The following is a 27,859-nucleotide window of genomic DNA, read 5'->3' on the forward strand; positions in this document are numbered from 1 at the left end:
CATTGAAACTAATGCATCTTTAATTATTCCCAGCTCTGTTGAGAGGTCACAGATCAAAAACATTGCTTATCTCTCTCCAACTTAATGCTACCTAATCTGCTGACCCCAGTTGTTGCTTCATTTCTGATTCTTCCAATATTCTGCTGAATTGGAGCTGTCAAAAGGGCAGAATCAGTAATTGCAACAGGTTTACTTCCCTAAAGGGTGTTGGTGAATCCATTGTAATTGATTATCTTTGCTCTGTAATGACAGTTGCTAATTGGTACAGAGTAAGGTCACAAAGAAGCCAAGTGAATACATTACTGGGTTTCTTTTTCTCTGATGCATTGGGGAGAATGGAAGAGTTTTCTGTATTTCTCGCAAGAAAGCAAGGGGATTGGGTGGGACAGATAGGTGCTTAGTTTCAAGTCATTGTTAAAATATTTCTCTCTAGCAATTTGGCACTCCTTCTATAAAGACCAAATTTGTGCTAGACAATACCCATGGAGAGATTCAAACTGGCAATCTTCAGCATTAGATTGGAGAGTGCTATGTAAATTCAAGAATGTTAATTTGAGTGACTGGAACGCACATTTGCCAACACCCATAGCAGCTGAAGATTTCACTTCAAGACACAGGTTCTGGGATAGCTTTGTATTTGCTAAATTCTTGCCAATTTTTCTGTTTCCAGCTTTCTTAGGATTACTGTGAACTCTGAAGTTGAGAAGGTCTGAGGGAAGACCAAGAAACTCTGTATTCCATTACAGCCCTATTAAAGGGTAGTCAGCTGGTCAAGAACTGCAAAAGAGTTGACTGATGTGACAAAGGTCATCTGTAACTGCTGAAAAGATCAAGTAGCAAAGAAAACATCCCAATATTTATTCTAAAATGTGAGGCTGGATGAACACAGCAGGCCAAGCAGCATCTCGAGATGCTGCTTGGCCTGCTGTGTTCATCCAGCCTCACATTTTATTATCTTGGAATTCTCCAGCATCTGCAGTTCCCATTATCTCCAATATTTATTCTGACTTCTCTTATTGTTGAATTGGTCTACAGATCTTGAGCTACCGAATAAGATAATTCCCTCTTCACCTTAAGAGAAATGTGTCTTTTAGAGGCATAGATGGACAGAGAATTCTAATATTGTCTTCTAAAATGTTTCACTTCAGCGTCTTATCCAGTCTAACATATTATGTTTATCATTTCAATTTTCTTCACAACACAGATTATAAAAGGCATTCTAAGTGGAAAATCCATCAATACAATTCAAAATCAAATTTCTTCTGAATCCACTATAAATGGCAGGGAAATTCTTGAGATACTTCAGAACAGTACATCACAGATATTAGATTTTATTTTGAAGTGCAGTCACTGATGTAGTGTGTGAAAATAGAGATTGCTACTTTGTGCTGAACAGGTTCTCATAAACAACAATGAGATCATGATTAGATCATATTTGCAGCATGTTGTTCGAAGGATAAATATTCACCAGAATATTCAGAGATCTCTCAGATTTTTTTTATAACTATGTGATGGAACTTTTTATTTATGAGAGGAGAGATGGAGCCTGGCTTTAATATCTCAACTAAAAGTTGGCACGAAGTCATCAAACATTTCTAGTCACACACTTCTTACCTATGATTGTCTCAAACTTTCAACTCATGGAAAAATTACGAACCTGGAGTTGCCTTTTGAAAGCTAACAGCTCTTGAAAGAATTGCATCCTTTTGAACATCAGAGGGTATAATGACAAGCTGTCTCATTGAAAAGAAGTGCAATCACTCCCTTCCTTTAAAGTATCCAAAAGTCAACATCTCACATCATTTCTTGAGAAAAGGAAAGTACATTTAACTAATTTCTGGTTACAACACAGTTTCAAAATTTTACCCTGACTTTGTTTTGTTTCACAACATAATGGCGACTAAAATGGAATGAAACCATACAATATTTTCATGGGAATACTGTTGCTTCTTGCAGATATAGTTTAGTTGGACTTATTTTCTGCCTCAGAAAAACATAAATTAACCTTCTATGATATTTTCAAAGTGCACCTTTTTTTGTCAAATCCCCTGGCAAGACCAGCTGAAAGTCCAAGAAGAGAATGTAAAACAGGAAGTACTGGAGAAACTCAACCGAATTGGCAGCATCTGTTGGACAGAGAAGCAGAGTTAATGTTTTAAATCTAGTATGGTTTCTTCAGGTTCTGAAGAGTCAAACTGGACTCAAAATATTAACTCCCCATAGATACTACCAGACCTGCAATTTTCGTTTTTGTTTCCGATTCATAACATCCATAGTATTTTACATTTATTACAAGAGAGGAAAAATGTTCAAAGAATGCCAGGGCTGGCAACCAAACATAAAGAAATTTATCTTAAGAAAATGAAGGAGGCACACTGAAGTTTTCGACCAATTCCTGATGGACTTCTTGAAATTAGATTTGGACACAGATAAATCTGTTGCAATTCTTTCCATGTATTTTGATTGCCAAGCTCCTCAGAATTACACTAAAATTAATTTTGTAGAATGGAGTTTTGAACTAAAATAATCAACTTAAGATAAGGTTTTGTTTGAATGTCTTGAATTTAAGATTACAGCTGTCACCTGATAAGGGCTCTGATTTTCTCTGGACAGATGCTTAACAAGGTGGGTGGGGATCACTTCTGTGGAGAGTTTTACATCTGGCCCTATCCAAACTCACAGGTCAACTTTTATTTAACTGCCCACTAATTCATAACCACTCTGTCAACACAACACACTTCCTCAAACCCACTAGGGATAACAAGGTGTAGAGCTGGATGAACACAGGCCAAGCAGCATCAGAGGAGCAGGAAGGCTGACGTTTCAGTTCTGGACTCTTCTTCAGAAATAGGGGAGGGGAAGAGGATTCTGAAATAAATAGAGAGAGAGGGAGAGAATCCCCTTCCCCTCCCCCATTTCTGAAGAAGGGTCCAGATCTGAAACGTCAGCCTTCCTGCTCTTCTGATGCTGCTTGGCCTGCTGTGTTCATCCAGCTCTACACTTCAGATTCTCCAGCATCATCAGTTCCTACTATCTCTCCTTAAACCCACTGACTTGATTTACTAATCCTTCTGAAGCCCAATTTCTGGCAGGCCAGCAGAGATCTATTTAAATGGGACAGACATCTCCCAATTCAAGTTTGCATTCTCTTTTGCTTAATTTTGTTGTTTCAGTCATGGATGAAGAAGCTGCTGAAAAGTGAGTTGTGGGCAAGCTGCCGTCTCAAATTAAACCTCCCTAAAGGTCATCAGAGAAGAAACAAGGATGAAAGTTCTTACAGTCATTAGTTGGGGGGATTAAGTTTTCCATACATCTTGCTCTTTATCACTCTCAACAGAACATAACTGAAAGATTAATTTGGGGATGGGCAGCCGTCATTCTGCTGACAGAGCTACAGCAGCATGTCATGAAAATTAGTGGCCCGTCCCGAGTCACCAGCATAGAACATTGAGATGAAAGGTTAATTTGAAAGAGTATCGGACTTTAATTTGAACCCCTTCAGAAACTGGTGAAAAATCAAGGTGCTTTATGTCTATCAGCTGCCACTGCAGAGCCTCTCAATGTCATCCAAACTTATGAGAAGCTGGTGATTTCCAACAGCAGAGGCTGTTTACATGGAACAGGATTTATGTACCTATTGGCCATCACTGGTAGAGCGAGTGTGATGCATTGTCTGCCAATTTAATCTGTGTTTAACCAATGCAGATACCTACGCTCTAAGCTTAGGAAAATGTTCCTATGGTTTTGTTTCTGTGGGACCAGGAATACAGCTGTTGCCCTTGGTGATAGAAGAATATTATGGACTGCACCTTGGCCCATATTTGTTGCTTACCTGGCTGCATCAAAAGCTGAGTGACATCAAGAGGCTCAGTGGGCCTCCACAGCTCATTGGTTTTATGAGGCTTTCTACAGAGGCAGGTGGTAAACTAGCAACCCATTTCCTGCCAAAGATCAGTACTCTTAGAAACTTGTTCATCTTAGTTACTGATTCACTACTTGAATGAGAATTCTGGTGCAAGGTGTGACAACCGTGAAATAATTTACATTTTAGCCACAATGGTTAGTTAAAAATTGCCTTGGTACCACAGATGGCTAAGGCAGTCTGATCAGAGGACTAAATGAAAAATGCAAACAGTTCACAACAAACAAATGGAGAGCAAAGTAAAAAGGATGAGTTAATCTAATTATGAAAGTCTAAATTTTCTTTGGATGAAGAGTTACTGTTAAATTCAATTAATATTAATATCAACAGCTCTATTTACATCGTAGGTAAACAAGAATGCTTAAAAACGTATAATGGATTGCATATTCCCGATGTTTGTCAGAACAAGGTGTGTAGATTTTGTAATGCCACAACACACTAGAGTTTCAATGAACAGAATATGAGTTGGCTGAGAATGTTAGTCAATTGCCTACATTTGTTGGGCTTCAACCATCCAATATGTTGTTATTTTGAATGATATGTTTCATTTAACTAAATGATTATATAAATGCAGTATTTCACATTGTAAACAAAAACGAAGTGATTAGGGTGAAATTCCAAGGTTAGACAATGCCATTGTTGGCAAGTAATTTATTTTATCCTGTTAGTACTCCTAGCTTTCTATATTTCTTTCTGTTGATTTTTGTATCATGATGTGAGTAAATCAAAACCTGTGGTGCTTTAATTGATTGCACGTAATATTTATCTTAAAACTTGATTAACCATCACCTACAGTAATACAGTATTATTCACTGTCATTAAATATTGACAAAAGTTGATGGGCGTGAGTCATAATTAATAGAAAGACAGTAAATTGTATCATTGTACAACTATAATATTCAAACTAGCAGCAGAGAAATTCAACTGTAGGCTGTCCTGCAAAGTTGCGTATGATATAATCTTGAAAGCAAATAGAGCGAAAAAAACTTTAATTAAATGAGGAAACTAATTATGTCATGTACCTGTTCTGCGAAATCACACTAATTAATTTCTTGTAGTGTTAAGGGTTTACGTCACTATTTATTAATTAAAGCATAATCTCTTTTTGCTAAAATCCAACTCGAGGGATTAACAGCTGGCAGCAGATAACCAAGCAGTTGTAAAATATAAGAGGCAATGTCTTAAACAAAGATACTGATAAACTAATCAATAGAAAAAAAATGAATCAAAGGATACTGTTAACTTGATCAAATCTAACCCCCAAGTTCTCTTTTTTGAATATGTCAGAAACCTGATGGATCCAGGCCCCTATTGTGATTTGCCCAGTTTATGTTTACTAAAACCACTGCAATTTCAGACTCTGCCTTTCTGGTACTAACTTGGCACGTGAGCTCTCACAGTAAAATTTGTACAAACAAAAAAAAAATTAAAATACAAGTAATTTTTAACAGGTTTCAGATAATGCTTGGTATTTCTCAAAGGTCATTTCACGCTGAATCACAAATCTTGAGAGTAATGATTGTTGTGACTGGCATCATGCAAAAGCAATGTAACAGAAATAGATATGAAATGAATGGTCAATTCATCTCCTTTAGATATTGTAGATGATAGAAAGAATGGAACTTGAGAGAGCATATTATTTCCTTTGGACAGAACATCAAGATAGGTAGACAGGACATTAGCATAAATTCTAATCTGAAAATGGCATCCAGAAAAGTACTATGCCATATTGTCAAACAAGACCATATTCATGAGGGTCAAATTCATAATTCATCAATCCAAGAGTGCTAATAATTGAATCAACCTGGCACCTTCTTTTTTTTAGGCAAGAAGAAACAGCTGTTGACGAACACTCATCCAAAATACAATGTGTCAAATACAGAGTTATTCCACTTAACAGAACAGGCATGGATTTTTCAATAGTGATTTAAGTCTGATGACTATTTCTTATCTGAAACCAGATACATTAGTTCATTCTTTTCTTGATACTTTATGTTCAAAATCTAAGCTCTCTGTACATTTACCCAATTCTGGGTAAGTTTCTGTCCATTAACCAATGTAAAATGGAACTGCGTGCATTGAAACAATGAGCAGATAGTAGGAGAAGCTAACTTCTCTCATAGCATGTGATAATCATAATGGTTTCACTTCCTAGTGCTTTCTATGATGAACAGTCAGATGTGTAATTAATACTAGTGACTTATGAAAGGAAGAAATTAACAAAAAAAGTCATGAAAATAGAGGGGGTAATAAAATTATAACTGGAACTTCTACTCCTTGTTTATTAAATAACGGTACAATGCACAATATATTTTTTAAAAAGTTATACCAAAGACCATTGAATTTGTCTGTGTTCCCATCTACTTGAATCATCTCAAGCAACGCCATTGCCCTCAGTACCATTATGAAAGCTTACTGGAAGGTAAAGATAATCCCAAATTTGTCCTTCTCTGTGACTAAATATCTCCTCTCATTTCTAATATTTTCACTTTTGGTGTAGCCTGTGGATCTTTCCATCTCAAAGATTGAGACTGATTATATGTTTGCCCCAACCAGCTTCAGCTTCTGTTAATCAGTGAATCATAAAATCCTTACCGTGCACAAGGAAACCATTCAAGCCAATCAAGTCTCAACCTCAACCAATCCTCGAAACAGCATCCCATCCATTCTCCATTACCACCCATTTTTTTATTCTTACCATGGCCAATCTAACCAATTTGCACTTCTTTGGGCTATGGGTGGAAAGAGGAGAACCTAGAAGAAACTCACACAATTGAGGGATAAGTGCAAACTCCACACAGACAATCATACAAGGCTGGAATTGAACCCAGATCCCTGGCACTGAGAGGCAGCACTGCTAACCAGTGTGCCACTGTGCTGCCCAGAAAATTAATCTGTGGTTTTAGATTACTAGTCCAGCGACATTATCATTACACCACAACCTCCTACTTGTATCAAGGCTAAATTTTGCCTCATGTTGTAAATCCCATTAAATAGTGGAGCAGATAGGTGGGAGAGAAGATGAACAGGTCAAGGAGGCAGGGTTGAAGCTAGCAAAGGTGAATCTAGCTAGGTGGTGGTCGGGATTGGTCAGAGAGGTGGGAGAACCAGATAGGTGACAGAAGATGGACAGGTCAAGGAGGCGGGAATGAGGGGGGTGCTGGTCTTGGGATGAGGTCGGGGATGGGGAGATTTTGAAGCTCAAAGTCCACATTGAGACCATTGGTTTGTAGACTTGCAAGGTGGAATATGAGGTGCTGTACCTCCAGTTTCCTGGTGGCAGCGTTGTGACACTGGAGGAGGCCCAGGATGGACATGTCGCCCACAAAACTGGAGGGGGAGTTGAAGTGTTTCACGACTGGGAGGTGTAGTCATTTGTTGCAAACTTAGCGGAGGTGTTCTACAAAATGGTCTTTGACTCTCCACTTGGTCTCCCTGATGTAGCGGAGACCACAACGGGAACAGCAGATACAATAGACCACATTAGTGGATGTGCAGGCAAACATCTGTTTGATGTGGAAGGTTTTTTTAGAGCCTGGGATGGAGGTGAGGGGAGAGGTGTAGATGCAGGTGTAGCACCTCCTGCGGTTGCAGGGGAAGGTGCTGGGGGTGGGGAGTGTGCAGCAGGCGAGGGAGTTGTAGACAGCGCAGTCCCTCCGGAAGGCAGATAAGGGTGGGGAGGGAAATATATCCTTCGTGGTGGGATCAGATTGCAGGTGGTGGATGTGGCGGAAAATGATGCATTGAATCCACAGGTTAATGGGGTGATATGTGAGGACAATAGGAATTCTGTTTTTGTTTTCATTGCAGGGTCGGAGTGTGAGGGCTGAGGTGCGGGAAACGCAAGAAATGCGGTTGAGGGTATTTTCGACCACTGTGGGGGGGGGGGGGGGGGAGGATGTTGCAATCCTTGAAATATAAGGTCATCTGGGATGTTCAGGAGTGGAACGCCTCATCGTGGGAGCAGATGCGGCGGAGGCGTAGGCATTGAGAGTAGGGGATTGCATTTTTGCAGGAAGGTGGGTGAAGAAGAGGTGTAGTCCAGGTAGCTGCGGGAGTCAATGGGCTTGAAATAGCTATCAGTTTTGAGGTAGTCACCAGAGACGGAGACAGAGAGGTCCAGGAAGGTCTTGCCACCTGCAATCTGACCCCACTACGAAGGATATATTTCCCTCCCCATCCTTATCTGCCTTCCGGAAGGACCGCTCGCTCTGTGACTATCTACCTGCTATCACTGCACCCCCCCACCTCTATTTATTCCAATGCTCCCTTCCCCTCCTCCACTTCTGAAGAAGCGTCCCGACCTGAAACATCAGCTTTCTTGGTCCTCTGATGCTGCCTGGCCTGCTGTGTTCCTCCTGCTCCACACTGCGTTACCTCAGACTTCAGCATCAGCAGTTCTTACTTTCTCTGATGTAAATCCCATTATCTGGGATGAAAGAAAGCATTGAACCCATCCCAATGGATGACTCTGCAGGGTGAAATTTTGATTTGACACCTGCTTAATAAATTGCTGTTGGCAGATGGTAGTCATCTCCCAGGAAAGCCAACCCTGTCAAAAGCCAGGACTGGCAGTATCACGGTTACAGTTCAGTGTGGCTGCAGCATGAAGAACTGGGAACCTCAATTACAAAGCACTCTCTTGTACAAGTGAACAGGCAGATGCTCGGTCATCTGTTTGTGGCAGGGAGACATCTTTAAGCAGCAATGGGATAGCTTTGGGGATAGTCATTGCTGCCAAGTGGTCCCTTCATGAATGATGGAGAGGCCATTAGGGAGACCCAACCAAGAATTCAATGGGTAGGTGGGTTGATGTGACTGAGTGAATGTGCGAGTGGCTAGGTGTGAGAGAGAGGGTGGTTATGTGTCCTTGGGTGTGGGTGAATTGGTGCATAAGAGGAAGTGTGGGGTTACTGGTGGGTGGTCATGGGTGGGTGTATGTGTGAAAGTCTGTATTAGTGGGTGAGAGAGTGAGTCTGAGATGGATAGTCACTCATTCTTTCCCTTTTCCTCTGTCTTCAAAAAGTAAGCTGGAAGAGAAGGAAAATCCAAGCTGAAAGGCAATTTCTTTCTTGTAAAGTCTACCTAAGACCAACTTGGAGTGTAAATCACTAGAAACAAACCAAATTTAGTGCTATTTAATCCCATTACTTTGCTCTACTCTGGTCCCCATATCCCTCCTCAGTGACCTTGACCTTTGACCTAGTTCTTTTCTGTCTAAGCCAAGAAGACAACAAAGGTTTTACTTGCTAGCTCAGCCACTTAGTACTTTATAACGTACGTGCCCAAATTATCAATTTATTGCCTTGGAAATTATTATGACATTCATGTTTACTGTTTTATTTAAAAAAATACTTTCTTTTTCTGAAATTTACTCACTAGTACCCTGATTGAGAGAAAAAAAATTGAAACTCTAATGCAAAAAGGTTGGATAACTCTGCATTAACTAACATTGCATTTCTCCTCAGGTTACATAGAACATTGAGATGACCACTTTTGCTGTGAAGGTTCTCCTGCAATGGTGCTAGATACTGTACCAATGATGGTAATGAATTATGCCTAAGTCAGGAGAATGGCTCGAGATGTGGTGTTCTCTTCATAGGAAAAACTGTGCCATAAAGAAACACGCAAAATAGGATGAATAGCTCATCTTCATGTTCTAATTTCGATAACTCAGTAGCATAGATCTTTAGTGGATTATTTGACAGTGCCATCTATTTTCAAAAAAGGTCTGTACTGATCCATTTGAAAATACAGATAAGCTATGCTAATATTAATATTTAAGAATTATATGCTGCAAGTAAATAAAATCAAACAAAAGCAATCTCTATGCATTTTGTTGTTTTTTTTTCTGTGAGATGTAATTTATATTAACTTAACCCAATGTATAGATTAAGTACAATCCATTCTTTATTACAATATTTCTCTACTGTCAGTTTATTGGCTGGGCTACAATAAAGTATCTAAAAACATAGATAAGTCAATCTTAAAAAGACTATTTTTCATTCACAAGTTGTTTCTCCACTTTCTGAACCAAAGAAGGGTCATACTAATAAAGTTCAAAAATCTAAAATGCAGTCTACCCTTCTAGCTAGAGGATTGTCCCAGGTTTTACAGAACAGAAAGATCCATTTCCAGCAATATACTAGTGTTCTCCATTGGTCCTAGGTTATATACATGTTAGAGCCATAGAGTTATACAACATGGAAATGGATCCTTCAGTCCAACTTGTCCATGCTGACCAAGTTTTCCAAACTAAACCAGTCCCACTTGTTTATGTTTAGCTCAGATTCCTCTAAACCTTCCTACTCATGTACCTGTCCAAATGTCATTTCAATGTTGTAACTTTACCTGTTTCTACCACTTTCTCTGGCAGTTGATTCCACATAGAAACCACCCTCTGTGTGAAAAAGTTGCCCCTCAAGCCTCTTTTAAATCTTTCTTCGTTCACCTCTCAGATGTCCCTGAGTTTTGAACTCCCCCACCCTAGGTAAAAGGTCTTATCTATGCCCTTCAATATCTTATAAGCCTCTATAAGGTCACTCCTCAATCTCTACTCTCCGATTAAAATAGTCCCAGCATATCCAGTCTCTCCTGACAACTCAAATCCTCCTGTCTGAGCAGCATCCTGGTAAATGTTTACTGAACCCTCTCTGAGTTAATAATGTCCTTCCTACAGCAGGGCAACCAATACTATACATAGTACTCCAAAAGTATTTCCTGTACAACCTCAACATGATCAACTGCGATACTCAAATGTCTGACTGATGAAAGTAAGCATGCTAACACCTTCGTAACCACCCTACATACCTGCAGGTCAACTTTCAAAAGAGCTCTGTAGCTGAACCCCTAGGTCTCTCTGTTCAATAACACCATCCAGAGCTCTACCATTCATTGTATAAGTCCCACACTAGTTCATTTTACAAAAATGCAAAATCCCGTATTTATCCAAATTAATCTTGAACTGCCATTCCTCAACCCATTGGCCCAATTGATCATGGTCCCTTTCTATTCTTAGATATCCTTCACTTTCAACAATGCCACCAATTTTAGTATTATCCACAAACTAACTAACCAGGCCTCCTATATTCTCATCCAAGTTGATTATATAAATGATGACAACAACAACAGACCCAGCACCAATCTCTGTGGAACACCGCTGGTCACAGGCCTCCAGTCTGAAAAATAGCCGGCCACCACCCTCTATCTCCTATCATCAAACACTCCCTGAGTCCCATGTAACATAACTTTACTAATTAGTCTACCATGTGGAACCTTGTCAAAGACTTAAAGTCCATGTTGGCAATGTCTACCGCTCTGTCCTCATCTCTCTTTTTGGTTGCATCCTCAAAAAAAATGCAATCAAGTTTGTGATACACGATTTCTCAAGCACAATGCCATGCTGATTATCCCTAAACAGTCCTCGTCTCTCCAAATCCTATCTCCCAGAATCCCCTCCACTACCAATGTCACTCAGCAGCCTATAATTCCCAGGCTTCTCCTTACAGCCTATCCCAGTTCTTTAATGACTGACATGGGAGAACTGCGAAAATCAGAAAAGAAATCTGGATGAGAAAACCATTCTGGCTCATTTATCTAATCTACTATCTAGTTAATCTAATAAATATACAATATGGCAAAATGTATATGGCAAAAACAAAGCTTGTAACTGTTTCTTGGAAGATTCCAAGGTTTTGTTTCCTCTTCCTCACTTGTATTAGCTCAAATGATTAATTAATAATTAGTCTGTGTGTAAGAATATTCTGACATAAACAACTGTATTTATTGAATGTGTATCTCATAGGAACATGTCCCAAATTACTTCACATCAAACCCTGTGCAGTGGTTCAGTGGTTAGCACTGCTACCTCACAGCGCCAGGGACCGGGGTTCAATTCCACGCTCGAGCGACTATCCGTGTGGAGTTTGCACAGTCTCCCCGTGTCTGCGTGGGATTCCTCCAGGTGCTCTGGTTTTCTCTCACAGTCTAAAGATGTGCAGGGTAGGTGGACTGGTCATGGCAAATTGCCCATAGTATTCAGGGTCGTGTAGATTAGGTGGGTTATAGGAGGACAGGTCTGGGTCGGATGCCCTGAGGGTCGGTGTGGACTTGTTGGGCTGAAGAGCCTGTTCCCACACTGTAGGGAATCTATGATGATAAACAAAATTCAATTCTGAACCTGATAAGAAGGTATGATCAAAACCCTGTTCAAGGATTTAAGTTTAAACTAGCATTATAAAGCCAAAAAAAACCAGATAGATTTTAGGAGGGAATTCCAGAATTTTGGACTGACGACATGGTCACCAACATTCAAGATTAAGAGAACAGATGCAGAAGAGGCAAGGATTGGTGGAATATCATGGAGGGTAGTAGGCTAGAGAGGAATGCTGAGTTCTGTCGGGGTGAGGCTTTGTAAACAAGAATGTGGAGTCTGAGATCAAGGCAATGTTTAATAATGAACAAATGTAAATTAGCAAAAACAGGGATGATGGGTGAATGGGTTCATTGTGAGTTAAGGCATGAACAACTTCAAGTTTATGGAGCGAAGAAATTGTTTTTTATTAGTTGAGTACACCTTAATTATCCTTTATATTGTATTCATTACCTTATTTATTTCCATACCATCTCAGTTGACTCTTCTAATAATAAAGAGTTCCAGTATGTCTCCATACTACAAATTGCTTCAATTAGATGGGTAGATGGAAATGTGAAATTCAAAATACAAAATGATCAGGCATGATCTTCTTGAATGGCAAAGCAGACTCAAGGGACTAAACTACTTTTGTTCAAAATTCATATGTATTAATCAATTCTAAGACTGCTTCCAGATATGAATATCTCGTTTTTCAAATGGTAAATTTGGAAGTACCATTCAAGTTTTGATTAGAGCATAATAATATGTCTTGTGATTTATTTTTATTGATTTGATTTTATACCCTAGCATTTTACTTCTTCATTTTCTGCTCCTCAATGACTAGACAACACAAATTGCCAACTAACATCTAGCTCAACTTTGTTTTGAACTGTTTGTCACATTTCTTTGATTTTCTTAAAATCTATACTATCTTGTACTTGTTAATAATGACACTGCTCTGCTCACTTACAGTACTGCTGTTTTGATCATTACCTCTTGTTGAACTCTTCCTTATGTATATCTTTGACACCCCAAGTTCCATTTCTTCTCAATGGGTTTCCCAATTCCTCTCCACACAAACTGCAACTCATTCAAACTTTGACCAGCCATATCCCATTCCATACTCAGTCTGACTCAACTGTCCTATTTTTGTTTACAGGTTCCAACACTGTGATTTAAAAAAAAATCATATAATTGTCTATAAATCCTTCCATGATCCTACTGAACTATCTCTGAAATTTCCTATTCTCATTCATATAAGTCTTCTAAGCATTGACAACTGTGTACCAGTCATCACTGTCCTCCATTTTCCAATAAAATTCTTCAGTCTTATTTAATTGCTTCTCAAAAAAATTATATTTTTAAAAAAATTGACATACGCAGGTAAGACTGCTGTCAGTTCATTCTATAATTGTGAATGTTCAGTCACATTGACTAGTATAATGTGGTTCTTGATGTTAATACATGCAGACATGTTGTGTTTGGCTGGAAGCCCCTGCAGTTGAATACTTAAGTATTTTCCTAACGCAAATGTCACATTGGCATTTCTGTACAGTATCCACTTTAAGAATAATGCATCAATGTAATTCTATATAAAAACAGATTGTCGCACATGGAAATGTAGAAAGTAGAAACAGGAGTACGCCATTCAGCCTTTCAAGCATGCTCTACCATTCACATCAATCTTCGCTGATCATTCAACTCACCCTGTTTCTACTTTCCCCCATAACATTTGATCCCTGTAGCCTGAAGAACTATTGCTGTTTCCTTCTTGAAAGCATTAAATATTTGGCCACAACCACTTCCTGTGACAGAGAATTCCACAGGCTCACCACTCTCTGGTTGAAGACATTTTTCATCATTTCAGTCCTAAATGCCCTTCCCTGGTTCTGGGCTCACTGGTCATCAGATACATCCTTCCTGCATTTACTCTGTCTAGTCCTGTCAGATTTTTTGAGGTTTCTATCAGATCCCAGCTCTTCCTTCTAAACTTCAGTGAGTATGCAAGTCACATAATGCAGAAGGAACAATACGGGAGTAAATTATTTACACCATCAAGTCTTGATGAAGCACTAATTTTCTCCTGCCTTAATGTCCCACTGTGGAGATACCGGTTTTGGACTGGGGTGAAAAAAGTCATAAGTCACACGACACCAGGTAATTGTCCAACAGATTTGTCTAAAATTACAAGTTTTTGGAGGCTTGCTCCTTTGTCAGCTAATGAAAGACTCAAGTATTTGAAAGCTACCTCAATACCATTGTTACAACTCTGTAAAAGCAAAAGTTATGCATTAGAACACTGGCAAAAATAAATTCTCTAACATTTAATTCACAACTTTACTGCTTTCAAAATGTATCAGAATGACTGAATAGCTCATCTTTAAAGATGCATTCTTCTACTATTATTTCAGATCTGTTCCAAGTGATACTTGTAATGTGCAGTTAATAGAAGAAAACAATTGTAATGGGGATAAACAATCTTCAGCCCTCGAAAATAAAAGGATTTTCTATAGCCGTGTTCTCATGTTTAAATCTACTGACGTAATCTTCATGCAATGCTCCTGAAGTCATGACTGAAGTCACCATTGAAGTTAAGTAGAGTATCAATATCACTGCAAACCCAACTAAAATGTAATAGTCTATCAGATGTAATTAGAAAGGGAATGTAACGGGTGACTACCATAAATTGATAGGCAATCCCAAAACTATTTCATGTGTTGAATATGGTGTTACATGTAAAATTGCTCTTTTAATTAAAATTTACTAAGTCACTGCATAATTTGACAAATCTTCTGGCTTACTTCCATTAAAGCCAATAGAGTACAAATCAGGGAAACAAAGTGACAATGAATGTCTCTTGTTATTCCATAAAAGGCCCAATTCATTTAGGTGATTAATTCACACCTCCAGAGAGAATTCTTCTCACAAGAAGTGCTTCTGGTCTTATTAATGCCCACTGCAAAGATAGATGTACAAGATGTATGGCCATCAATCTTAAAAATGAATGATTCTCATAACTAGCACTTTGCTGAGGTCAGAGGCAAATCAGTTAAAGAGTGAAATAACTAAAATAAAATTTATCAAAGCAATTAGAGTTACAAAGGCCAGAAAGTAGAATTCCAGAGATCCATCTGTGGTTCATGCAGAATACTGTAGGTTGAAACATGCTGCATACTATTTATAAAATGAATGCCAACACACCTAATATTATTTCGCAAATATAAAGGCACAAAGGAACCGAACGTCTACAGATTAAGGTCTCTGAGATTTCCAATAGATTTATTTGATAAAGTGTTGTCAATTCTTGATTATCAATGAAGGGATTGTTTACTGTGATATCAAGCAGCACTTACACAGCAATTACGTTCTCATTGGACCTCATTTTGGGTTTCATCAAGACCACTCAGCTCCTGGCCTCATTACAACCTTGTCCCAGATATCCATGAAACAAGTGACCTCTGAGATGAGTGGCTGTCTTTGTCATCAAGGCAGCATTTGACTGATTGTAAGAGCCAGTGCCACTAATATCATGGGAATTTGGAGAGCGGTACAAAATTCCATTGTTTTGAATACTACCTAGCACATAGGAAAACTTTTACAGTTGTAGTGATGTAAACTGTGAGATATATGCATGTGTAAAATTAGTATCATTTATCTAAAGTTTGGAGATAACAAGAACTACAGATGCTGGAGCCAGAGACAACATGGTGTGTTGAGCAGCCCCTACAAAAGGTACCCCATCAATCTCCACATCCAGCATATCAATCTCCATCACTTCCGCCACATACAATCCGACCCCATGAATAAAGAAATATTTCACTCCCCATCTCCATCTGCCTTTCATAGGGACTACTCACTCTGTGACTCCTTCATCTCCTCCATACTCTCTACGAACCCCACACACCCATCACCTTTCCCTGCAACCACAGGAAGTGCTATACCTGGCCCCACATCTCCTCTCCTCAACTGCAATCAAGGCACAAAGCAAACCTTTCGTATCAGACAAAGGTTCACCTGCTCTTCCGCCAGCTTGGCTACTGTATCCGTTGCTGGTGACGTGGCCTCCTCTACATTGGTGAGACCAAGCATAGACTCAGAGACTGTTTTGTAGAGCACCTGCACTCTGTATGCAACAAACAACACCTTCCAGTCGCCAACTATTTTAACTCCCCTTTCCACTCCCCGAGTGACATGTTCATCCTGGGCCTCTTCCATTGCCACACCACCTACAAACGGAGAAGCAACATCTCATATTCCACCTTGGGAACCTACAGCCTGATAGTCCAAACATAGAATTCACAAGTTTTAAAATCTCCCCAGTCCCTGGCCTCATCCCATGTCCAACCCTCCCATTCATCCCCAACTCCTTGACCTGACATAACCTGCCCACCTTCTCCCCCACCCATCCCATTGACCAATCGCCACCACTCCCTACCTGCGCTTAACTATCATGATCCCATCTTCCTTACCCAGCCTCACCCCTGCTCTCTCTATTTCCCAGCGCCCTTCTTCCTCCCTATTTTTGAAGAAGTGTCCTGACCTGAAACATCAACTATCCTCTAACACTGCCTGGCCTACTGTGTTCCTCCAGCTCCACACTATTTAAAGTTTGGATTTCTGGTTTTGAGTTATTTCCAGGTTTGTTAACAATAGCTTGTTACGCGCTATCAAAAGGACGGACTGCTGGGCAGAGGGGGTGGGGTAGTCTTGTTGGTGAGGAATGACATTCAGTCCCTTGCGAGGGGGGACATAGAATCAGGAGATGTAGAGTCAGTATGGATACAGCTGAGAAATTCTAAGGGTAGAAAGACTCTAATGGGAGTTATCTACGGGCCCACAAACAGTAGTCTGGATGTAGGGTGTAAGTTGAATCAGGAGTTGAAATTGGCCTGTTGCAAAGGTATTATTATAGTTGTTATGGGGGATTTCAACATGCAGGTAGACTGGGAGAATCAGGATGGTACTGGACCCCAAGAAAGGGAGTTTGTGGAGTGCCTCCAAGATGTATTCTTAGAACAGCTTGTACTGGAGCCTACCAGGGAGAAGGAAATTTTGGATCTGGTGTTGTACAACGAACCAGATTTGATCAGGGACCTCAATGTAAAGGAGCCATTAGGAGGTAGTGACCATAATATGGTAAGTTTTAATCTGCAATTTCAGAGGGAGAAAGGAGAATCGGAAGTGTCAGTATTGCAGTTGAACAAAGGGAACTATGGAGCTATGAGGGAGGAGCTGGCCAAAGTTCAATGATTCAATACCCTAGCAGGGATGGAAGTGGAACAACAATGGCAGGTATTTCTGGATATAATGCAGAAGGTGCAGGATCAGTTCATTCCAAAGAGAAAGAAAGATCCTAAGGGGAGGCAGCGGCCGCCGTGGCTGACGAGGGAAGTTAAGGACTGTATAAAGATAAAAGAGAAGAAGTATATCATAGCAAAGTTGAGTGGGAAGCCGGGGGACTGGGAAGCTTTTAAAGAGCAACAGAAGACAACTAAAAAGGCAATACATGCAGAAAAAATGAGGTACGAAGGCAAACTAGCCAAAAATATAAAGGAGGGTAGTAAAAGCTTTTGGAGGAATGTGAAAAGAAAAAAAAATGGTTAAGGCTAAAATTGGGCCCTTGAGGACAGAAATTCGTGAATTTATTATGGGGAACAGGGAAATGGCAGAAGTGTTGAATCAGTACTTTGGATCTGTCTTCACTAGGGAAGATACAAGCAATCTCCCAGATGTAATAGCTGAAGGACCTAGGGTAATGGATGAACTGAAGGGAATTCATATTAGGCAGGAAATGGTGTTGGATAGACTGTTAGGTCTGAAGGCTGATAAGTCCCCGGAACCTGATGGTCTGCATCCCAGTGTACTTAAGGAGGTGGCTCTAGAAATCGTGGACACATTGGTAATGATTTTCCAATGTTCTATAGATTCAGGATCAGTTCCGGCAGATTGGAGGGTGGTCAATGTTGTCCCACTTTTCAAGAAAGGGGGGGAAGAGAGAAAACAGGGAATTATAGACCGGTTAGCCAGACATCAGTGTGGGAAAGATGCTGGAGTCAATTATAAGAGACGAAATTACAACTCATTTGGATAGCAGTGACAGGATAGGTCAGAGTCAGCATGGGTTTATGAAGGGTAAATCATGCTTAACTAATCTTCTGGAATTTTTTGAGGATGTAACTATGAAGATGGACAAGGGAGAGCCAGTGGATGTAATGTACCTGGGCTTTCAGAAAGCCTTCGATTAAGTCCCACATAGGAGATTAGTGAGCAAAATTAAGGCACATGGTATTGGGGGCAAAATACTGACTTGGAATGAAAATTGGCTGGCTGACAGGAAACAAAGTGTCATGATAAACGGGTCCCTTTCGGAATGGCAGGCGGTGACCAGTTGGGTACCGCAAAGTTCAGTGCTGGGACCGCAGCTGTTTACATTACACATTAATGATATAGATGAAGGCATTAAAAGTAATATTAGCAAATTTGCTGAAGACACAAAGCTGGGCGGCAGTGTGAAATGTGCGGAGGATGTTATGAGAATACAGGGTGACTTGGACAGGCTAGGTGAGTGGATGGAAGCATGGCAGATGCAGTTTAATGTGGATAAATGTGTGGTTATCCACTTTGGTGGCAAGAACAGGAAGGCAGATTACTATCTAAATGGAGTCAAGTTAGGTAAAGGGGAGGTACAACGAGATCTAGGTTTTCTTGCACATCAGTCAATGAAAGCAAGCATGCAGGTACAGCAGGCAGTGAAGAAAGCTAATGGCATGCTGGCCTTCATAACAAGAGGAATTGAGTATAGGAGCAAAGAGGTCCTTCTGCTGCTGTACAGGGACCTGGTGAGACAGCGCTTGGGAGTATTGTGTGAAGTGTTGGTCTCCAAATTTGAGGAAGGTCATTCTTGCTATTGAGGGAGTGTAGGAAAGGTTCATGAGGTTAATTCCCAGATAGGCGGGACTATTGGGGTGGCACGGTGGCTCAGTGGTTAGCACTGTAGCCTCAGAGCAGCAGGGACCCGGGTTTGATTCCAGCCTGTCTGTGCGGAATTTGCTCATTCTCCCCATGTCTGCGTGGGTTTCCTCCGGGTGCACGGGCTTCCTCCCACAGTCCAAAGATGTGCAGGTTAGGTGGATCGGCCATGCTAAATTGCCCCTAGTGTTCAGGGGTGTGTGGGTTATCGGGGGATGGATCTGGGTGGGGTGCTCCAAGGGCCGGTGTGGACTTGTTGGGCCGAAGGGCCTGTTTCCACACTGCAGGGAATCTAATCTAATCACATCATATGTTGAAAGATTGGAGCGACTGGGCTTGTATACACTTGTGTTTAGAAGGATGAGAGGGGATCTGATTGAGACATATAAGATTATTAAGGGATTGGACACTCTGGAGCCAGGAAGCATGTTTCCACTGATGGGTGAGTCCAGAACCAGAGGACACGGTTTAAAAATAAAGGGTAGGCCATTTAGAACAGAGTTGAGGAAAAGCTTCTTCACCCAGAGAGTGGTGGATATATGGAATACTCTGCCCCAGAAGGCAGTGGAGGCCAACTCTCTGGATACTTTCAAGAAAGAGATGGATAGAGATCTTAAAGATAGTGGAATCAAGGGTTATGGGGATAAGGCAGGAACAGGATACTGATTGTGGATGATCAGCCATGATCATAATGAATGGTGGTGCTGGCTCAAAAGGCCAAGTGGCCTACTCCTGCACCTATTGTCTTTTGTTTTGTGACCTGGTAAGGGATATAATAATGGGACATCAAGGTTTGTTAGAGACTTCAGGAGCAGTTTTTTCTTTAAGTTTTTTGGAAACACCCGTAGCTTAGGGAGACAGACCTTTACTTTCAGCTTTACTTTGGGTAGTCCAGTGAAGTTCATAGAATCATAGAATCCCTATAGTGTGGAAACAAGCCCTTCGGCCCAACAAGTCCACACCAACCATCAGAGCACCCACCCAAACCCATCTCCTATAACCCACCTGAAGTACCAATCCCTGAACACTATGGGCAATTTAGTATGACCAATCCAAATTCATTAGTTTTCACTAGGACTGGAAAGTTCTAGGAATAGGATGGCTGTGTAGATCAGTGCTCCGGAGAGGGAAGAATACATAGTGGCCTGGGTTGTCTTAGAGTAAAGAGTTAACTTTAGTTCTAGACCAGAAGTGTTAAGATAAAACCTGGAGAAGTTACTTAAAGCTGAGCACATTGAAGGTCAGGTATATAAGTGATCATAGAAGCAACTACCTGCAGTTCCAGTCGAAAAGATGAACTCACAAGTGATTGAAACCTACCAAGGTATTGGTATTAGATGAGTAGTGTTTTGAGTACTGTACCAGGGGTGTGTTTTGGGATAGCACACAAAGCTATATTGTTTTCTTTCTTCACTTTATGAAGGAGCATTTTGGGACTAATGGAATTAAACTTTTAATTTGTTAACTATCCCATTGCAGAATGTGCCAGCAATTAATGTGGCAAACACACTGTGTTTGCTTCAAGCAAATGGTCCTGTCTGAAAGTAGAAGTGGGGGGTGGCAGTGGGCAAGGCATCAGTTCAATGAAAGGGGACTATACCTGTCACTGAGTCCCACCACAGTCAGTCAAAGGACTCACTGAATTCTAGTCTAGAAGTGTGTCATGTTTATCCAGGCGCTTCATCCTATCAAATTCCAGGAATTCATGCCTCTACTGTGCAGATTGGGCTACATACAGCGGGTTATCAATCTGGGGACTTCAGGATGCTATGGAAACATCAGTCAAGAGCCTGGACCTGTTAAGACAGAGGCAAGGAACTGAATACGTCAGAAGTAGATGAAAGAGAAGTGGTGAGGTGTCCCCAGTGCGTGGATGAGAAGTGTGGATGACAGGAAAGGCTTAGTAATTCAGGAGAATGAAATGGGTGAAGTATGTTGTATGCAGTTGTAAGAACTATAGTCTATGAACCTTGCTGAGTGATGTGTTCAGTGGCAGAGTGAGTGACAGCTCTGAGAGTGTGTGGTAACAGTGAGAAGATGGTGGTACTTATCACTGTGGAGTGCAGAAATTACTGACATTGATCCTGAACTGTTGGGCATTTCACTTTACCTGGGACACCGCGTTGACCTAGGCTTCAATTCATGGCCAGACTGGCCTAGTCAGGTGGTATGGATTTCAGTGGTGGTCCAAAGGACAAAAATTGCATTCTTCTTGATCATCCTTTCCACCTTGTTGTCCAAATCCATGTGCATGTTGCAGGGAGAGATCTTTCCTTTCCTTTAGGTCATGTCCACCATATAATGGCCAAGCACCGTGGTGTTGGGGCCAGTTTCTCGTTTAAAGTGTCTGTTGGCTCAGAACTGAGCTTGAAACATGGAGTCAGCAGCATTAATGCTGGGAAGTCCCAGCAATGGTGAGCAACCGACCTCTCCTGCCACCCGATTTAATGACAAGGGCCCAAAAGAAGCTGATTGCATAATAAATGAGGTGAAAAGCAGAAGACTGTGAGAGAAAAATTGCTCTCAACTGTGCAGACCGAGTGCAATGAATCTTACTTGACAAAACATTTCAACTGTAAATGGGAAAATTCCAATCCTAAATAATTTTGGGAGGAAAACATGAGTGCACTGATGATTTATGAATTGATACAGGGCAGACAAATATAAGAATTTGTTTGAGTAATGCATTAAATTTTTATTGTAGTGGAAAAGCTGACAATAGGTTGCGGCTTCTAAAACAAGAGTATGTCTTGTGCTTAGAATTAAATATGTCAAAGTCCTTCAATGATCTGTCCAAAATATCAAATTTAATGCTGAGGCAGTCTCAGAAAAATGTTGTCATTTTTCATCTTTCATCACAGAATCTGACAATATCTGAAAATAATGGATTCCAAGTAATGTTTTAGTTTAAAAGTATGGCACTTATCAGTTTGTTAATGCTCTCCTTCCCTACTTCCTGCAAGAGAAATATACATAATGCTTCTTTTCTTGTATTTATCTTAATTGAAGTGATGTATTGGTTTGTCACACAGGCAAGAGGATTCCCTCAGTCTCTATTCAACAGCATTAAAATCAGTTAGTTGCAATGTTTATAGGCTGTGTCCATTCTATTGTGTCTACTTCAGCTGAACATTGACTAAAACATAACAAAACTTCAGCACAAACAAATGTTCGAGTCTGAAAATGAAAAAAATAAGAATTACAATCACATTTTTAAATGCAATGATACAGAAACCTGATGATAGGTTGATATTTCCTCTACTATCTCCCACCACAGAAGCTACAAATTTCCATAAAGAGACTTTAAAAAAACAGTTTCCTTCCTAGCTATCCAACTCCAGTACTCTCTGCTCCGAAGCAGTGTGACAGTGGGAAATGTTTTATTAATATAAGGGCATAACGATCCGACTTGCTATTTAGCTGAGCCATTTCCATCCAGTTACAGGCTAGGCTGTCTTGAAGATCTGTGCTGTCCGTCTTCACAGCTTTCTTTATTTAATCTTGAATGAGAATGTCCAGAAATGTCAACAAATGTTAATCTTCCAAAATCTGTTAAGATGTGACAAAATATGCCTTTGTGAATGAGACTTCTTTTCATAATACAATACAAGCTATAAGCTTTAAACTTTATGCCGTTAACCTTAAGAAATAGAACATCTCTCTTCACTTATGCACATTAATACTGGTGGACACTTAAAAAGTTGGCATTGGAGGTCAATCAGAAAGAGTGGTGGGTGAAGTAGGCTCTAAGATGGCATGGTGTATGATGTATGAAGAAGAAGGGTAAAGGGCATTATGTTGCAATGTTGGCAAGGATCAGGCAGGAGGACAGTTGAGAGGGTTTTAATCTTTGAACACAACGCAATAGTGCTCAAGCAGGCTTGAGAAGTGGCAACCTACTTCATTCTTCCAAGATCGCCAAGCCAATTCCCAATCTAGTATGCAGCTCTGGACTGAAAATGGGAAATTTGGAGGGGTTTTGTAAAAGGTCAGGTGTGCAGAACTGGGATTTCTCCTGATTTTGCACACCTGACCCAGGAACAGAACAGGACTTACGTAATTTAGGCCGACATTTTAGTACAGCAGACACTGCATAGTGCATTTTCACTGCTGCCAGGTTTCTAAAATGAAATCTATTTGCTTATGCATGTTAAAAATACTATGCACTATGAAAATCAATGTCATGGCCAACCTTCCAATTTCCAAGTCATTGACAGAGGTTGTAAATAATTGAGGACCAAGCACTGATCCCAATGGCACTCATTACATTTTGCCAGACTGATAATGACCTATTTATGCCAACTCTGTGGCCTGTTAACTAACTAAAGCTCTATCCATAGTTGCACATTATCATCTGACACCAAAAGCTCTTGTTTTTGTGCAGTAACTGTTGATAAAGCATATTATTAAATGTTTTCTGGAAATACAAGTACGTCATATCTACAGGATCCCCTTTATACACATTGTACGTTCTGCAAATATCCATCAATGCACGAGTCATCTACAATTGCCCTTCCATCAACCAACATTGGTTTAAATTTGCCACCTAAAAGTGAATTATCAGTTTCAGTTGTGATTTGCTACGTGAATTTGTGCCCTTTAGGCAAAGCACACAATGAATGGCTTTCTGCAACAAAGCAATTCTACAATTCTGTTTAAGTAAATCTGTGCGTGATAAGCATCTAAAGAGCAAAAGGTTGTCATGAGCATGGCGGAGTCATGTATATCAAGTTATGAAGGAACACATTGTAGCAAGTATACTTCAGTTAATTATTATAAGAAACAACTAGATAACTTGGCAGTTTTCCTGAGGTCTGTTATTTCCTCCCTTATTGGCAAGCTTAAAGTTCCAATTGTTATATAGGGAATGCACCCTATCCATTATGTTTCCAGGCACTTTATGAAGAGCTCACGCCTGAATGTAAAGTAGGGCAGCCTGTTTTGTTTTACTTTAAGTACCATCATTCTATAAGCTTTATTAACTGGCACAGGCATGTGCTGTTCGGAAGTTACTATTTAATAGCATTTATCATCTTTGGTCACCAAAGTTACCTTCTATCCCAAAATAATGTTCTGCCGCTCTGGTCCTGCAAAATTACCAGTAACAATACAAGTGCTCACCCAGACAAACCACTGTGCGAGTAGAAATTAACAATGCATCAGAAAACCATGCAAAATATTCATTCTTTGCAGTTGGGTCAAAATCCTTAAATTCACAATCTAACAACTACTGTGAATTGCCTTCACCTCATGAATGCAGCAGTTTAAGAGGATTATGGGGGGATATTGGAGAGTCAGGGTCTTTGGACAGTAAGTTGTATACCCAGGAGTCAACATGGCTATAATCTGTCTGACAATTTCAAGATAACTATCTAGGGAAGTAAGTTTCTGACACAGAGTCAGAAACACTTGCTCAGGGTCCTGGGGAGTTGGGTAATTGTCATCGGGAGTTTACACTTCTTGCATTGGCATTTTGAAGGAGCCCTGAGGTGGACCTTGAGGGTTCTGTCCAGATTCTAACCATCTGAACACCATAGGATCTGAACCAGTGTGGCAGTTTGGGAGCAACCCAGTTATAAAGCTTTCTTCATGAAGATTAACAGTGAAAAAAAGGGTATTAACACTGACCAGGATTCCACAGCTTTCACTATATACCAGCTATTTTCTCTAGCTGATAACAATGAAAATTGCATCTAACCAATGAAGAACAGGATGACTGTAGCCTTCTCAGTCTCTTGTATTTGTTTAGGGCTCAAGGGTCAAGCACTTCAGATAAGCTTCATTTACATTTTGACTCACAAGCAAAGAAATTATGAGGAAAGTTGGCCATTTGGCCCCCCGAGCTTGCTCTGCCTTTCAATACGATCATGCCACGTTCCTACCTAACCCCAATAACCTTGCTCCTGTTGTTAATCAAGAAACTATCTACCGTTGCTTTAAAAATATTCAGACTTTAGGCAGAACCAATTCATTGCCATCAATTTCATGGAGGGTTTGTCTCCATGAGGACCATGTGATTTTTTTTCCTGTGCTAGCTCATAAAAATTACCTCATTAACTACCTAACCTACCCCAGTGGCACCCATCACAGCCGATGCTAGCCTGATTATATCATTTGCTGGGATACCTTGAAATGGACTGAAAATCCTGACACCATGTTAAAAGGCCACTGTGCACCTGGTGAATTACTGTCAGTCTGCAGCTGCATTGCACAGTGTGTGAAATTTGTGCCAGACATAGCAGATAAAAGCAATTTGGGGCCTCAACTTGCAGTTAGAAGTCTTGGTGGATACAATGGTACAGACTGGGGACGTCCCCTTCCCTGGGAGCAACAGAGAAGGCCACAACACCATACCCTGGCAGCCTAGTCTAAAGTTGCCGCTCAGGTCAAACATACAAACAAGAATAAGCCTGCTTTACCATTCAATATAGTCATGGCTGATCTGATTTTAACCGAAACTCCACATTCCTGTATTTGCCTGATAATTTTTCGTCCACTGAGCAATCAATAATTTATCTACTGTTGCCCTCACAATATTAAATATTCTGCATCCACTGCTTGTTGAGGAATGGAAGCCCAAAGATTCACAATCCTCCCAGATACAAAATGTTCCTTCATCTTAAATGGGCAATACATAGTTTAAAAATATGTCCCGTAAGTCTACCTTCTCCCACAAGCGAAAACATCTTTTCCACGTCCACTCAAGACCCTACAGGATTTTATATGTTTCAACTAAATCATCCCTGACTCTTTTAAACTCCACAGGATCCAGGCCTAGCTAGTCTAGCCTTTCCTCATAAAAGGTTGTTAATGAGGTAAGTTTTGTCTGCTCATTCCACGATCAGTGTGGTCTCAGCCAATTGGAGGCATGATCTCCAAGAAGAAAGCTAATGGCTGTCTCTGCTCTGCAAAGGCAAATATCACTGTCTTCTTTTTCGGTGCCACCATCTCTCTCATCACAGTGGCTCAGTGGTTAGCACTGCGCCTTGGGTTTAATTCCACCCTTTGGCGACTGCCTGTGTGGAGTTTGCATGTTCTCCCTGTGTCTGCATCAGTTTCCTCCCACAGTCGAAAGATGTGCTGGCTAGATGGATTGGCCATGCTAAATTGCCAGTAGTGTCCAGGGTGTGTAAGTTAGGTGAATAGACATGGGAAATGCTGGGGTATAGGGAAAGGATATGGGATTGGTCTGGCTGGGATGCTCTTTGGATGGGCAGTGTGGACTTGACGGGCTGAATGGCCTGTTTCGACACTGTAGGGATTCTATGATTCTATAATAATACCTCATATCCACTCATCTCTGCTACTGCATTCAGCTTTAACCAAGGAGTATGCTCTACAACTCTCACTGATGCATGCAACATCGGACCTTGCTTTCTGTCACCCACTCCAAGCCCAGACAGCACGTACCTTACATGTCCTCTGCAATGCTCACTCACTCACTTGGGACATCTCCCACCTGCACCAAAAGTAATCGCTGTGCCACCCACTTTTATCTCCTGTAACACCTGCTTCTCTCTCATTTCAGGGGAAAGAAAGAGTGAAGATGGTTGGAGGCCTGCCCAACTCGATTCTCAACGCAGCTCCCCTCCAACTCACCTCCATTACTCACCAGCCCATACCAGGAGAGGATCCTTATCCTGACAAACCCACCTAGTTGACTCACGATGTCCAAGTCCCTGGGCTGGTACTTCGGAGGCTGTCTTTGGCTTAGTGTGCCAGGAACCCCTGAATAAAGGCTGTATCCCTTGACTTGACTATGGCCTGTTGACAAACATTACAAGCTTTCTAGCCGTGTACCTGCACTAAATGGTAAGGCACAACAGGAGTACTGTGAGCCTGGCATCTCTGGCTGAGGAGGTAAAGTGCAAAAAGGCTGGGAATGGTAGGGTTGTTGTGAGGATCAAGGTAGGCTCCAAGTGAGTAAACAGTAAGTAAACACTGCTGCGTTGCAGCTTGGGCTAAGCCATGAGCTTAGGTGCGTGTTCCTGTATGCAAAGTGTTCTTCCAGCAATGATGCTACAATAAAAAAAACAAAGAACAAAGAAAATTACAGCACTGGAACAGGCCCTTTGGCCCTCCAGGCCTGCGCTGATCCAGATCTTCTGTCTAAACCAGTCGCCTATTTTCCAAGGATCTGTATCCCTCTGCTCCCTGCTCATTCATGTATCTGTCTAGATACATCTTAAATGACGCTTTCATGCTTGCCTCTACCAGCTCCGCTGGCAACGCATTCCAGGCACCCACCACCCTCTGCATAAAGAACTTTCTATGCATATCTCCCTTAAACTTTTCCCCACTAACCTTGAAATCATGACCCCTAGTAATTGAGTTCCCACTCTAGGAAAAAGCTTCTTGCTATCCACTGTCTACACCTCTCATTATTTTGTAGACGTCAATCAGGTCCCTCCTCAACCTCTGTCTTTTACTGTAAATAATCTTAATCTACTCAACCTCTCTTCAGAGCTAGCGCTCTCCATACCAGGCAACATCCTGGTGAACCTCCTCTGCACCCTCTCCAAAGCATCCACATCTTTTTGGTAATATGGCGACCAGAACTGTACACAGTATTCCAAATGCGGTCAAATCGAAGTCCTATACAACTATAACAGGACCTGCCAACTCTTGAACTCAATGCCCCGTCCGATAAATGAAAGCATGCCATATGCCTTCTTGACCACTCAATTGACCTGCATTTCCACCTTCAGGGTACAATAGATCTGAACACCCAGGGCTTCTCCATTTACCGTATAGTTTGTTCTTGAATTGGATCTTTCAAAATGCATCACCTTGCATTTGCCTGGACTGAACTCCATCTGCCACTTCTCTGCCCA

The 27,859-nt window shown here is 40.9% G+C and overlaps 1 protein-coding gene across 3 annotated transcripts in view; it reads right to left on the reverse strand.

The window, feature by feature from the left end:
• Positions 1-27,859, reverse strand: part of atrnl1b (attractin-like 1b) — a 959,007-nt gene that overhangs the window by 118,038 nt on the left and 813,110 nt on the right. The window contains exon 28 of one of the 3 annotated variants that reach the window (XM_059653034.1): positions 21,735-22,574. The exons of the other annotated variants lie outside the window; for them this stretch is intronic. Within the exon in view, the coding sequence (XP_059509017.1) occupies positions 22,560-22,574 (15 nt within the window). The 3' untranslated portion in view covers positions 21,735-22,559. Of the gene's footprint in view, positions 1-21,734; positions 22,575-27,859 lie in introns of those variants that run through there. 3 annotated transcript variants of the gene reach the window in all.

This window comes from Stegostoma tigrinum, chromosome 20, assembly GCF_030684315.1.
Source record: "Stegostoma tigrinum isolate sSteTig4 chromosome 20, sSteTig4.hap1, whole genome shotgun sequence".
Classification (NCBI taxonomy): Eukaryota; Metazoa; Chordata; class Chondrichthyes; order Orectolobiformes; family Stegostomatidae; genus Stegostoma; species Stegostoma tigrinum.